Source organism: Neofelis nebulosa, chromosome 10, assembly GCF_028018385.1.
Source record: "Neofelis nebulosa isolate mNeoNeb1 chromosome 10, mNeoNeb1.pri, whole genome shotgun sequence".
Classification (NCBI taxonomy): Eukaryota; Metazoa; Chordata; class Mammalia; order Carnivora; family Felidae; genus Neofelis; species Neofelis nebulosa.
The window spans coordinates 40,555,774-40,569,109 of NC_080791.1; the positions used below are offsets into that span (position 1 = coordinate 40,555,774).

General features: G+C 48.3%; 1 protein-coding gene across 4 annotated transcripts in view; it reads right to left on the reverse strand.

Annotated features, from left to right (window-relative positions):
- Positions 1-13,336, reverse strand: part of FAT3 (FAT atypical cadherin 3) — a 672,953-nt gene that overhangs the window by 47,505 nt on the left and 612,112 nt on the right. For all 4 annotated transcript variants that reach the window (XM_058687506.1, XM_058687503.1, XM_058687504.1 and 1 more), the window contains 3 exons: positions 12,769-12,912; positions 9,271-9,468; positions 5,392-6,190 (listed from right to left, as the gene is read on the reverse strand). In XM_058687506.1, the coding sequence (XP_058543489.1) occupies positions 5,392-6,190; positions 9,271-9,468; positions 12,769-12,912 (1,141 nt within the window). The remainder of the gene's footprint in view (positions 1-5,391; positions 6,191-9,270; positions 9,469-12,768; positions 12,913-13,336) is intronic.

The window sequence follows — 13,336 nt, forward strand, 5'->3', positions numbered from 1 at the left end:
TAGTTAAAAGGATGTCTGTCACGGGTGGGAGGGTGAATTGGGAACTTTCAAGTTCCTTTCAAAAGTGTGGAGACGTAGTAGGGCACGGGGCTTGAGACTGCCAGGTGTGAGTCCTGGCATGGCCATTTACTTAGCTCCGTGACTTTGAGAAAGTCAACTGATCTTCCCAAGTTTTAGTTTCCTTAAGTTTTTTTTTTTAAACAAGATACCACTTTTCTTTTTACTTTTTTTTAATGTTTACTTATTTTTGAGAGAGAGAGAGAGAGAGAGAGAGAGAGAGAGACAGAACGCGCGCACACAAGTGGGGGAGGGGCAGAGAGAAGGGGGACAGAGGATCCTAAGTGGGCTCTGAGTTGACAGCAGTGAGCCCCAGTTGGGGGCTCAAACTCACAGACCGTGAGAGCATGACCTGAGCTGAAGAAGTCGGATGCTCAACCAAGTGAGCCAGCCAGATGCCCCAGTTTCCTTCACTTTTGAGGAAAGTTAATAATACCCTTCCTTTATCATAAGGGTTAAATGCAATTATGTATGTTTGAAAAACAGCATGGTAACTGGTCACAGCTCAATAAATGCTAGCTGTTGCGCCTGTCTCTGCCTTCAGTTGTGCAGTTTGTCACCTCCATGCCTCGGCTCTCGTGTTCCTCTGCCTGGAGCACTCTACCCAACACCAACCTGATTTTAGGCATCCTTTCAGGTCTAGCCCAGCGGGCATCACCGTTAATGATGTGTTCGGTGTCACTCTCACCTGGCCGAGCAAGCTCTTGTGATAGTGCCATAGCCCATGGCTGAGGGCAGGACTGCCATTGCACACACTCTGTGTAACTGGTACCATGATTCCCCTGTGGCCGACGCTCCCTTCACTTTACCTGGAGCTCCGGCTGTCACTCCCATCAACACCCCGCTCTTAAACTCTGCTGCTCTCCTAGGGAATCCACTCTCCTGGACAAGTGTCTCCTTTTTGATAGATTTTTCTATCAGACTTTTGAAACGTCAATGCAATTTTTAAGAAACAGTCAGCACATTGGGGCGCCTGGGTGGCGCAGTCGGTTAAGCGTCCGACTTCAGCCAGGTCACGATCTCGCGGTCCGTGAGTTCGAGCCCCGCGTCAGGCTCTGGGCCGATGGCTCGGAGCCTGGAGCCTGTTTCCGATTCTGCGTCTCCCTCTCTCTCTGCCCCTCCCCCGTTCATGCTCTGTCTCTCTCTGTCCCAAAAATAAATAAAAAACGTTGGAAAAAAAAAAAAAAAAAAAAAAAAAAAGAAACAGTCAGCACAGCCCTGTGGACTGTCCCCGGTGTTCTGTCCACTTGCTTCCCTTCTAGGGGCTCAAGGGCATCCATCCATTCCCTGTTCGTTTGAACGGGTGTCAGGCTGAAGTGCTAGTGTTCAGTGAACTTGTAAAGTTTACCAGGAACCGTGTCATGACGTCAGGACTTCATACCTCTTGAAGTCCTGTTCAAATGTGATGCTAGATGGTAGCTGGGATCTAATAAGCCTTTCTGGCACTAAACCTCAACTCTGCTTTCATTTTGTTAAAGCAACTCAGCATTTTGGTTCAAGATGCTAATTTTGTTAATTGGACCCCAAAAAAGATGCATGAGAGAAAGATGAGTTGGAAGTTGGAAGGAGCATATTGAGGCCAGATCTGTATAAATATTGCTACACAGTCCAGAATAGGCAGCTACCTCTATTTATCATCATAATTATTCCGCCAAGGGGTGGAAAAGTCCATTTATTGTATCTGCCAAGATTCCAGAGTAAACTGATGAACAGTCAATACTAGTTGTGCATGTGTGTGTGTGTGTGTGTGTGTGCATGCGTGTGTGCATGTGTTTTAAGGCGGGCATTTATTGAATTCAATTACCTCTCCATCCAATAAATGAGAAAATACCTCAAATGTCTAATGCTTTCCTTAACAGTTTCTCGCTGTATTTTTATTAGAGGACACTTTAGAAGAAGTGAGAGCTATTTCTATTTCTAACTAAGCGCTTGCCCCCTGAACCTGCAGGAAAATTTTCCTCTTTTATCTTGCTGTGAGATGTCTCCAAGTTTGCTTTCCTGACCACCAGCATTAGAATCACCCAGGCTACGTCTATATAGACTGCCAGGCTCCAACTGAAACCTACTGTTACATCTGAGTGTGGGGCTCAGCAATGGGCATTTCTGGCAAGCCCCACACATGCTGGTGTCTGAGAGCCCCTCTGATGTCCTGTACGATGCACCTGTATCATGCCCCTCATGATGCACCATGAGGCTGGTGATCAGTCTGCCAGGGAAAATGGGGTCACTTGAGTATTCTTTTTTTAATTTTTTTTTTTTTTTCAACGTTTTTTATTTATTTTTGGGACAGAGAGAGACAGAGCATGAACGGGGGAGGGGCAGAGAGAGAGGGAGACACAGAATCGGAAACAGGCTCCAGGCTCCGAGCCATCAGCCCAGAGCCTGACGCGGGGCTCGAACTCACGGACCGTGAGATCGTGACCTGGCTGAAGTCGGACGCTTAACCGACTGCGCCACCCAGGCGCCCCAAGTATTCTTACAGAGCACATAGCTCTGGGGTAATGATTCACATAAGAAATGGAAGAGTTTCTATTCTTAATATGCAGATAATAAAATCGGGGTCCAAGAAGAGCCTTTATTGTATCAGTACGCCAGCTTTACGGCCCTGGGCAAGGCACGGAGCTACCACATTTATCAAGTGGAGATTATTGTCCATCACCTGCTGAAAATAGGACTGGACCGGATGACCTTTTGAAGTCTTTTTACTACTAAAATCCAGTATTTTATTTTACAGCTTAATTGTAAGAGTGACTTGAAGGTAAGGAGAGGCTCTGAGGTGAACCTGAAACTATGTACTGTCCTCTCTGAGGAAATGCTCACTTTTTTAAAAATGTTTTTTGTTTATGTTTGAGAGTGCAAGCAGAGGAGGGGTAGAGAGAGAGAGGGAGATACAGGATCCCAACAGGCTTAGCCCTGACAGCAGGGAGCTCGATGTGGGGCTTGAACTCAAGAACTGTGAGATCATGACCTGAACCGAAGTGAACGCTCAACCGACTGAGCCACCCAGGTGCCCTGGAAAAGCTCACTTTTCAAACCAAGAAGGCATCTTCGTGGGATGCCTGGGGGTTAAATCACAAAACCTTTTGGCACTCTGGCTTTACCGGGAGTGGAAAGGTTTGTGGGGATCAGAGAATAGGAGTTCTGGGCAAGGTCACCACCTTAAAAACTTACTGCATTTAAAACATTATTGTCTCATGAAAAACCTCCTTCTCTCCAAAAAAATCACCCCTCTAAATTCCTTCTTTCAAGAAATTCTGCCATGTCTGCCCTTCTCTGTCTTCTCTTGATTAACTCCTACTCATCCCTCAAGACCCAGGACATAGACAGTGTGTGGTACAGAAATGTCCACAGAAAGCTTTTCTCTGGCCATACATAGCAGGGATTTTGTCCTTTCTACCTCCTAGCATTTATTATGACACCATTATTGCAAATAGGTCCCTGCAAGCTGCCCTTGTAGTAGTCAGCTCCTAAGGGCAGGGACTGAGTCTTTTCCACTTTAGATCTTTATAACTTTTTTTTTTTTTTTAATGTTTACGTATTTTTGAGAGAGAGAGAGACCGCCGCGCGCGAGTGAGAGTATCAGAGAGAGAGAGAGGGAGACACAGAATCCGAAGCAGGCTCCAGGCTCTGAGCTGTCTGCACAGAGCCCGACATGGGGCTCTAACTCACGAGCTGTGAGATGACAACATGAGTTGAAGGAGGACGCTTAACCAACTGAGCCACCCAGGCACCCCTCCACCTTGAATCTTCAGTGCCTAGCACATTGCTGCCGCCACAGATTTTTGCTGACTGAAATGAGTTCTCAGAGCACAAGGATTAATTAGCTGGTTTAGTTTCTCCTGCAGGGTCTGCCCTGTCCTGTTCAAACCTCTTTTGAACCCTGCCGTGAATCTCTGCATGAAGGCCATAGCAGAGCTTTGGTGCATAAATCAGTTTGCCTACAAAGGAAATTTAGGGAAAGCCGGGACAGCTGGCATTCATAAATCCTGCATGTTCATGGCATCTGCCAGAAATACGTTGCATCTAGCATGCATGCTTTGAGTTACTTTGGATCTAATTTACATACTCAACAGGTCAGACGTCCCTGCATCTACCTGATGAAAACACAGACAGAATTCACTGGGTACCACCCGGTGAGTGGCTGGCACTTTTTGGGCTGCTTGGAAGCTGTCAAAATGACTCTTGGAAGGAGCTGTGATCTCCAGGGCCCTCCTCTGATGAGCTTATTTTTCAAACTGCAATGAAGAACTTTCTCTAGGAGAAAAGGCCAGGGGCCCTACCTGTCCCCAGTTACCTAAAGGGATGTTTTACAAATGGCCTCTCTTTTGGCCACAGTCCCTTTGGGCCGAGTTCACGCTGGCTAGAAAAATTCCGGGTGTAATTTTCTTAGAAGAGAGCAGTGAATTTATGGCTCCACATGTCAAGAGGAAAAGAGGCAGAGAGCAATACTTCTCACTGACCACCGTGGGCACGTGACTCTGTAGCTATGGCCCCTGCCCAGGAAAGGTCAAGGCTCAGGGACTCTAGTTACATCAGCAAACTTGAGCCACTCCGTCTCTGCTGCTCTGACGGCAGAGTCCATCCCCTGGTTGTGCTCCTCTACGTGGCGCCCGTTTTTCACTGAAGCAGATCTAACTGCCCGCACCCTCTGCAATAGCTTCCTAATTTGTTGCCCTGCCACTGGCCTGGCCCCAGCTGGTCTGTCCCCTCTGCAGCCGTCGTGCTCTTTGTGCAGAGCACGTCACTTCTTCCCTGCATCTCGGCCCATGGCTCCTCCTGCCTTGGGACAACTCCTACAGTGTTCATCCCGGCTAATGGCTCTTGTGTGAGCCCTGAGCCTGCTCACAGGTCTCATTTGTCATCGTGCCCTGCCTTCCAGCGACAGAACCTCTCTCCCACTCCCCGGCTGGGGGCTTCTCTCCTGCCCTGAACCTTCCTCATACGAGCTGCATCCCGGCCTGGAATATTCTTCCTCCCCTACCTCTTTCTACCTGTCTGATTCCTACTTTTCCTTTATCCCAGCCCATTTGGAAACCTTCCCTCTGGATGGGTTCTCTGGCAGGATTTGGTACTTCCCCTAACAACACTCAACACGCGGGCTCCTGCTGGCTTGCTCGCCTGTGCAGCTCAGTAGGCTGTACGCTCCGCGGAAGTAGGGGCTGAGCTCGTCCCATTTACCCCCGGCCCCAGCATCTCTCACGGTGACCTGATGCATCGTAGGTGGTCAGGAAATACTATGCTGGATGAGGGAACGAACGAACGCATGCTTACCAGGAATGGCGGCCAGCCTACTCAGATCATGGGAGGTGGGAGGGAGTGGCAAGCCACACTCACCGTTGCAGGTGCAGCGCACATTCCTGTAGAAACGTGGGCACACAAAGCTGATGCGAGCCGTGCTGTAGGTCATGAGTGCGTGGGAGTCCAGGGACAGACCTTGCTCACAGTGCTGCTCCTGACAGTCCAGCCCCGAGCAGTTTTTCTCCAGGATGGCCGAGATGCGCATGACGTTCTCCAGATGCCTCCTGGCGTTGGACAGCTTTTGGATCAGGTAGGCTGGCTTATAGAACTCACTGCTGTGCATTTCCACCGCAAACAGCATGTCCAGCTGGTTGGTCCCCGCCACGGGCTGGATGCTGATGATGCGCAGGCTGTCCTGCTTCTGGGTGAGGACCGCGTTTCGCAGGGTGCGCCGGAAGCCATGCATGTGCAGCCCCACGAAGTCCTCAGGGGACACGTTCTCGAAGCGGATGGTGACGGTGTTCTGCAGCATCTCATGCACCAGCTGCTCCACGTGCACGACCACATCGATGGGCACCTGGAAGCGGCCGTCACTCACTGACACGTTCAGGACGTACTTGCCGCTGTCCAGGCCTCCCAGGGCGATGATCTTCCCATCGTGACTGTTCACTTTGAACAAGCTTTTCTGCTCCGATTTCAGGGCAAACGTGAGCACATCATACATGTCTTGATCTGTGGCATGGATCTTCCCAATGACCCCACCAGGAAAATCATCCTCCATGGTGACAATGAAAATTTCCAGGGGAATGGCTGTGGGCTTGTGAATACTTTCTTCGATGACCCGCACGCGGATGTAGGAGTGAGAAACTTGCTGCGGTTTGCCGGAGTCTTTTGCCTAAAACAACCAAGAGGGAGAAAGGCAAGGAACTAAGAAAAATCACAACACTTTTAAGAACAACAAAACTCAGAGAGAAGACGTCTATTCCTCTACCCGTGTTTGCTTCTTCCTCTGTCCCCTGTTACTGTTCTGCAAAATGCTGAGAGCGTGCATTGAAGTAAGAGGAGTGATTTATCAGCTTTGGTCCTTACATGCACACTCTGTTATGGACGATAAAATATGTGCACACAGTATAGCCGTTGGGGGTGAACAGGGAAGGAGAAGGGAGGCTGCTATGAGATCCACATGCCCACCACACACTGGCATTGTTTTCATTTTGAACAGAAGCCACAGGGGACATCGTACATAAAGTGGTGTTCTTACTTGAAGGAACAATCTTTGCAATTCTTTCCTTTGGATTGGGCCAGAGGACATCTTTCTGTACAGTGAAGAAATAACATGAGGTGTGAATTGCATAAATTAAGGTACAGAATAAAAAATGGAATGCAGAAGGGAAAGCTAGGTAGCCTGGAAAAGCTTTGCCTTCTTTCTACGTATAAGAATTGACAGAGGAAGCACCCGATGGCACATCTTTCCTGAACCCTCCTGTGCGCAGCATGGGGGTAGCCAGTGCTGCAGAACTTCAGACACGGGTAGATTCCTGTGGACGGGGTCCCCAGGGAGGGTGTCTGAGGATGGAGGGATGCGGTGGACCTTGGAGGTCAGATGAAATCTGAGGAGATATGTCCTCGTATGTGGAAGGCAATGTAAAAGCGGGGACTTGGGCATCACGTGGACCTGAGTTCAAATCTCGACTCAGGCACTCACTATGTGTCTGGCCTTGTGGAAGTTACTTAACATTTCTGAACTTAAATGTCTGCACCTTTAATATGACTGTAATAGTAGAACTTACTTCACAGGTGGGGATGAAAAGACACCGTGATGGCAAAGCGCTTAGCACAGGCCTGACCCATGGAAGTACTTTGTACCTCAGAGTTAATGTGATTGTTATTTTTACTATTAAAATCACCACATACTTTATGTGATCAACCACATGAACCAGAGATGCTGACATGGGAAAGTCAGGTAGGAAGAGATAAGTTAGCAAATGAGATTCAACTTGAAGTCAGGCTGTGGAGGGCCTCAAAGGACAGGGATATGTATAGACTTCATAGGCTAGGGGTTGCCCACTTAAATGTCAGAGAGCAGAGAGGTGACAGAAAGGCATGGAGCTGCTGGGTGGAAGGTGATAGATTAGAGGACCTGTGGACTGAGCAGGACTGGAAAACCATGTCTGCCGAAGGATGTCAAAACTGAAAATTGGAGAGAATGGGGCCGGAGTTCGGCCTGCAGACCCCACATCTTCAGGCTAGGGAGCCACAGATGGTTTTAGTTTAGGGAAGGAGTTGGTATATTTTTTCTGTAAAGGGCTAGATAGAAATAGTTTTAGGCTTTGGGGGTTATATGATCTCTATCAACTAATCAACTATGGTTCTAGTGTGAAGCAGCCAGAGCATATGTAAATGAATAGGTAAGCCTATGTTCCAATAAACTTTTATTGATAAAAACAGGCTAAGGGCATGATGTGTTTGGGGCTGTAGTTGGTTGAGCCCCGGTTCAGGGGGGCTGATATAACCAAAGTGGAATGATTACTCAGGGAGGGGTGTAGGGATATAACAGAAAAGAATGAGGCTGAAGCCAGAGGAGTCACCCAGGAGGCTCCTGCAACAATGAGTGAACAGGGAGGTAGTGAATGAAGTGGGGCGATGACAAAGGACATGTAACTGACGCATATGGGGACCTTATGAAGGCAGAAGCTCAGGACTTGGTGGTAATTTAACATTAGGGACTAGGAGGAGAAAGCTCTCTACGGTGTTTCTAAGGTGTGAGATGTGAAATCTATTCTCTAACAATCAGAGAGGGTAAAGTACTATACCAGCTCCTGTGACAAGGCACTGAAAGTCTCTCCTTGCTCTTGGTACCTATACTGTGATATAAAATTATTTACGAGGGTGCCTGGGTGACTCAGTCAGTTAAGCGTCCACCTTGTCTCAAGTCATGATGTCACGGTTTGAGCCTTGCATCACGCTCTGCACTGACAGTGTGGAACCTGCTTGGGATTCTCTTTCTCCCTCTCTCTCTCTGCCCCTCCCTTGTTCGTGCTCTCTCTCTGTCTCAAAAATAAAGAACTAAATAAACATTAAAAAATATTCACTCAACATTGTTGGAGGAGTGAGCGGCAACCAAAGCATTCATTGGCATGCTCAGAGCCAACAGTCATTAATTTGGAAGGTTACATGGAGCAGTGTAAGCCATAACTTACCAGAAGAAATAATGAACATAATGGAATGTGACACACATATAAAGGGTTATTATTGTTATTATTGCCACCATTAATAATGACTTTAGGTTGCCCTCTGTGGCAACAGTGAGTAAAAAGTCACTTGGTTTCACTAATGGGACCCAAATCTTGATACTGGCAAAATTAATTCCTGGGAACTCATTTCCTGCTCTTATCCACACCCTTTGCATACCTGCCACTTTTGTCCCTTTGTCCCATTTCATTTTACAAGGCCATTGACCTTGAGGAAGCTAAAATGTTGGGAGACCACTGCCATCTGAGTGCTTGGTCCCCTCCTGCCTCACTGGGAAAACTTACCAAGCAAAGGTCTCTTCAAAAGCAGAGGCCATGCTATGTGTCAATCATATTAGGACAAAGATTGGAAGCTTTGCCAAGTAGAGTAATGTGGCAAAGTCTACTCGGTATAAAGCAGCAAGCCTCGACCAATTAGTTGTCTTTGTGGGTCAATTAGAACCCTAGGAATTTTGAGAATGCAGATTTGGGCCCAGTGACTGTCTGCCTGGTACACCCTATGGGAAAGTCCCTTCTGAACAATGACGCTTCCCTTCCTTCCTGTTCAATTTCACACAAAGAGGCCGCTTTTATTGGTGTGAAATTGAATTTGAGATTAAAAGGGGAACATTCCTGCATGGTAATGAATTATGTTGACTTGCTCAACAAAGAAAAACCATCCACGGGGCACGGAAACCAGCAAAAGAGAAAGCCAGCCTGATGTGGACAGAGGATGGGGTCGTACCTGGACACACAGCACATATTCCGGAGACTCCGTGTGCCCGAAGACCACAGCTGACCGCAGGACCCCATGTGGGTCCAATATGAACTCCTCCTCTTCATTTCCCGACAGAATAGAGAAGGAGAAGGGAGGCCCATTGTGAAAGGAGTCTCTGTCTGTCACCACCAGCTGCAGAATGCTGGTGCCTACTGGCTTGTTTTCCTGCATAAAAGAGTATATTAAAAAGGAAGATAAAATTACACCTCTCTTCACATTTAAAAAAAAAAACAAAACCCGTCATTACCGGCTAGAAAACAGGGCTTTCAGCAGAAGGGATTCCCTGTAATATTATCTTGTCTTCTGAAAATATGCTGGAGTCTGTAAGCGTCATGCTCCGCATCCTTGGCTGCCTCCCCACAACCACCCCGTGAGACAATGAGCTGCGGGAGAGAACACAAGAACTTCGCATTGAACAGGTTCATAGGGTCCCAGGAAGGTGTCGCCTCCATCTTGTCCTTTGTAGGCTGGAAAGGCCCTGGGTTCACCTAAGCAGCTCTGGGAACATGTGGTGCCCACGAGCCTCTGTGACTAGGTCGGAAACCCTCTCGGGCCAAGGAAACACCGACCTTTTGGTACAGGAAGGCACTTCGTCACACTTGTCACAACACAATCATGCTGAGCCCTAACACCGTGACGCAGTGTCATAACATCAGACTTTGGCGGGGGCACATCTTAGCAACTTCCCAGTAAACACACAAAGGCATACGCCAGGTGGAACTAGGGCTTTGCACCTCACCCCTCCGAACACAGTTTTCCCGTCTTTCTTGAGGACAGGGAAAGCGAGCACACTATTTCTCGACTTGAGAATGGAGAGAAAGAAAACCCTTAAAGTTATCAGAATTTCTGGAAACCCTGATGTTTTTATTCAAGGATTATTTCGCAGAACCTTTCTGCCTGTTCCCCAAAATAGAAACACAAAGGCTCTTCTTGGGTTGAAGGTTCTCCTCACTCCAAAAACGCCAAATTGAATTCCTCTGGAGCCCAGGCATTGGTTTTCTTGCCCCATTCTGTTTAGACTTCGGCATTACCACAGCTTGGGCCTGAAGTCAGTTTCATTAGTTCAGGCCTTCTGATGACACTGATTTAGCATTAAATAAGTTTGGGTCACAGAGATGGAGACCGTGATACACGGCAGTTTGGACGGAGTCGTGCACGGGGCGGGCATGCTTCAGCTTGCTGTGCTGAATTAGTCTTATGAAAACCATGTGTTGGAAAAATGAAATTGTCCTGGCTTGGGAAAAGGGAGGAACAGTTTTTGAAGGAGAAAGAGAAAAGGACCTCAAAAGACGTCTTACTTTGTTCCTTCTCTCAAGTGGCCTTTTGGTCATCAGGAACTAGACCCTGTTTCCCTCTGGAATCAGCCATGGCACCGCCTCAGCCCCATGCAGATTTACTATTTCACAGTGACAGCACACTCAGCACCACACAAAATAGAAGAGTCATTGATTTGTTTGCTCACTTTATAAAGGCCATTTCCTCTACAGGAGAGAGACACAGAGAGAGAGACAGAATGTGTGGCCCAGGGGTCACCATCTGAGAAAGAAGGGTGAAAGAGAACACGGACAGGCCCCGGCGCTGCAGATAGGAGCCGCGGTCACTGCTCATGGCTGCGATTCTCGTTTCTTTCACTGCTGGCTTCCTGTTGTGCATGTGAAAACAGGCTGTCAAGCTGATCGATGTGTGTCATAAAACCGAATGTTGAGTGGGCAAAGCCCATTTTGTTTTGGGGCGAGCACACCGGCTGTGCGAGGCCGACGGTGCCTCCGTGGGAGGCGGTCCTGGAGAAGGGCCATCTGAGAGAGACAGAAATGGAGGAAGGGGCAGCCCCTAGGTGAAGCTGTGCGGAAGCAGGAGGGGGACAAGAGTGCGCAGCCGCTGGAAAGACCATCAGAGAGGAGAGGACGACCTGAATACCATTGCTGAAGGAATCCGATTTCGTTGACAAGGTGGCAGGAAAGAGGCTGGGGCTGCTTGCTTTATGAGCGAGCGCCTCTCCGCTCCGCCTGACTCCTGGACATCTCAGAGGTGGGGAGCTGGCCGTGACGGCCAGACTAAGTCCTGATGTTGTTCCAAAGGGGTCTCTCAAGACCTGGCTCACTCTCATCTCACCTTCTCCCCTCAAAGCCTTCAGACCCCGTGAGAGGTGATTCTGAGGCCAAACTGGATCAGGCAAGAGCCGGTTCTCAGGACTCTCTGAGGCCCCCCACAACACGTGTATCAATCGCTGTTTCCTCTATGTCCTCCACACTGACAACATTCCTGGACTGGATTCCCCGAGCCTCCAGTGGTCAGGAAGAGGAGATAGCTCGGCACCCAGCATGGTGTTTATGAAACATCTTTTTTTTTTTTTTTAAATGTTTATTTATTTTTGATAGAAACAGAGCATGAGCAGGGGAGAGGCAGAGAGAGAGGGAGACACAGAATCTGAAGCAGGCTCCAAGCTCTGAGCTGTCAGCACAGAGTCTGATGCGGGGCTTTAACTCACAGACCATGAGATCATGACCTGAGCCAAAGTTGGACACTTAACTGACTGAGCCACCCAGGCAACCCCGAAACATCTTTTGAAAAAAAAAAAATAGATGGGAAGAAGAGTCATTCCCCCTGAGAATAGAATGCCAGCTACTCCATCTTGCAACCTAATTTTAAGGAGCAGGTGGATTTAAAGTGCTAAACAAATTGCTTATGGAAGATTGATTTTAATGAGTAGCAGCTCTATCCTGATGCCCAGTCTCTTTTGGAGAGATGAGACGGTTTGTATCAATCTCCCGCTGTTGCCAGAATAGCACAGAGTAGCTGAAAGGCAGCCTGTCCTTGTGAAGAGGATGGTTTTCGCAGAACACTGACCTGAGTTCAAACCCTGATTCTACCACTTAGCAGCTGCAGGATCTTGGGTGAGCTACTTAGCCCCTCGGGCCCTTAGCTCCTTCAGCATAAAGTGGGGGCTGCCCCAGCCTCCCACTTCACGAGGCTGTGGTGGGGACAGGTGGCTCATGTAAAGCACCCGACACTTGAGAGAGCCCCGTCGGCAACAGTGCTTATCACTATTTATTAGTCAGTGGCTGTGGAAGAATCAGGCTCTCTTCATACCTGTCTCATGATGGCATGAATTGATATCAGGTAAAAAAAAAAAAACCCAAAAACCATTGTTTTAATTTGTGAGTAAAATGAGGTGCCTGGGCAGCTCAGTCAGTCAAACATCTGACTTTGGTTCAGGTCACGATCTCATGGTTTATGGGGTTGAGCCCCACATCAAGCTCTGTGCTGATAGTTTGGAGCCTAAATCCTGCTTTGATTCTGTTTCCCTCTCTCTCTGCCTCTCCCCTGCTTGTGCTCTCTCTCTCTCTCTCTCAAAAAATAAATTAAACTTAAAGGACTAATTTACAAAAATGACAAATAAACCATCGCAGAGGAAGAAGGCTGGGCACGCAAGGACAGGTGACTAGCAGGCAAGATTTGGCTCACCTGAATCACAGCAGTGTAGTTAGCAGGGGTGAACACCGGGCTGTTGTCGTTCACATCAGAAATATCAATGTTGACGGTGGCAGTTGATGACATTGCAGGAATGCCACTGTCTACTGCCTGGACGAGCAGGGAGTATCCAGACACCTGCCAAAGCACAGAGGGCCGACAGTGAAGACGGACAGCATCTCCTTCAGTCTGCACACACTCAGAAGAGCTGCGGGAATGGCTGTGCTTTGCTGAAGATCAGCCACCTTCCCTCTTGGTCCTCAAGACCAGGGATTTGCAACGTCGGCACCCCTGACATCTGGGGCCAAGGTAATTCTTGGTTGCCGGGGGCTGACTTGTGCCTTTGTAGGATATTTAGCAACATCCCTGGTCTCTACCCACTAGAAGCCAGTATCACTTTCTGCCCATTTGTGGCAGCCAAAAATGTTTCCAAACATTGCCAAGTGTCCCCTGGATGGGGCGGTGGGTGTGAAGTCGGGGCTGGGGACGCACAAAACAACCCCTGGTTACAACTACAGTTCTCATCCTGTGTTCAAACACTACAGCTGTCACCCTGATCTTC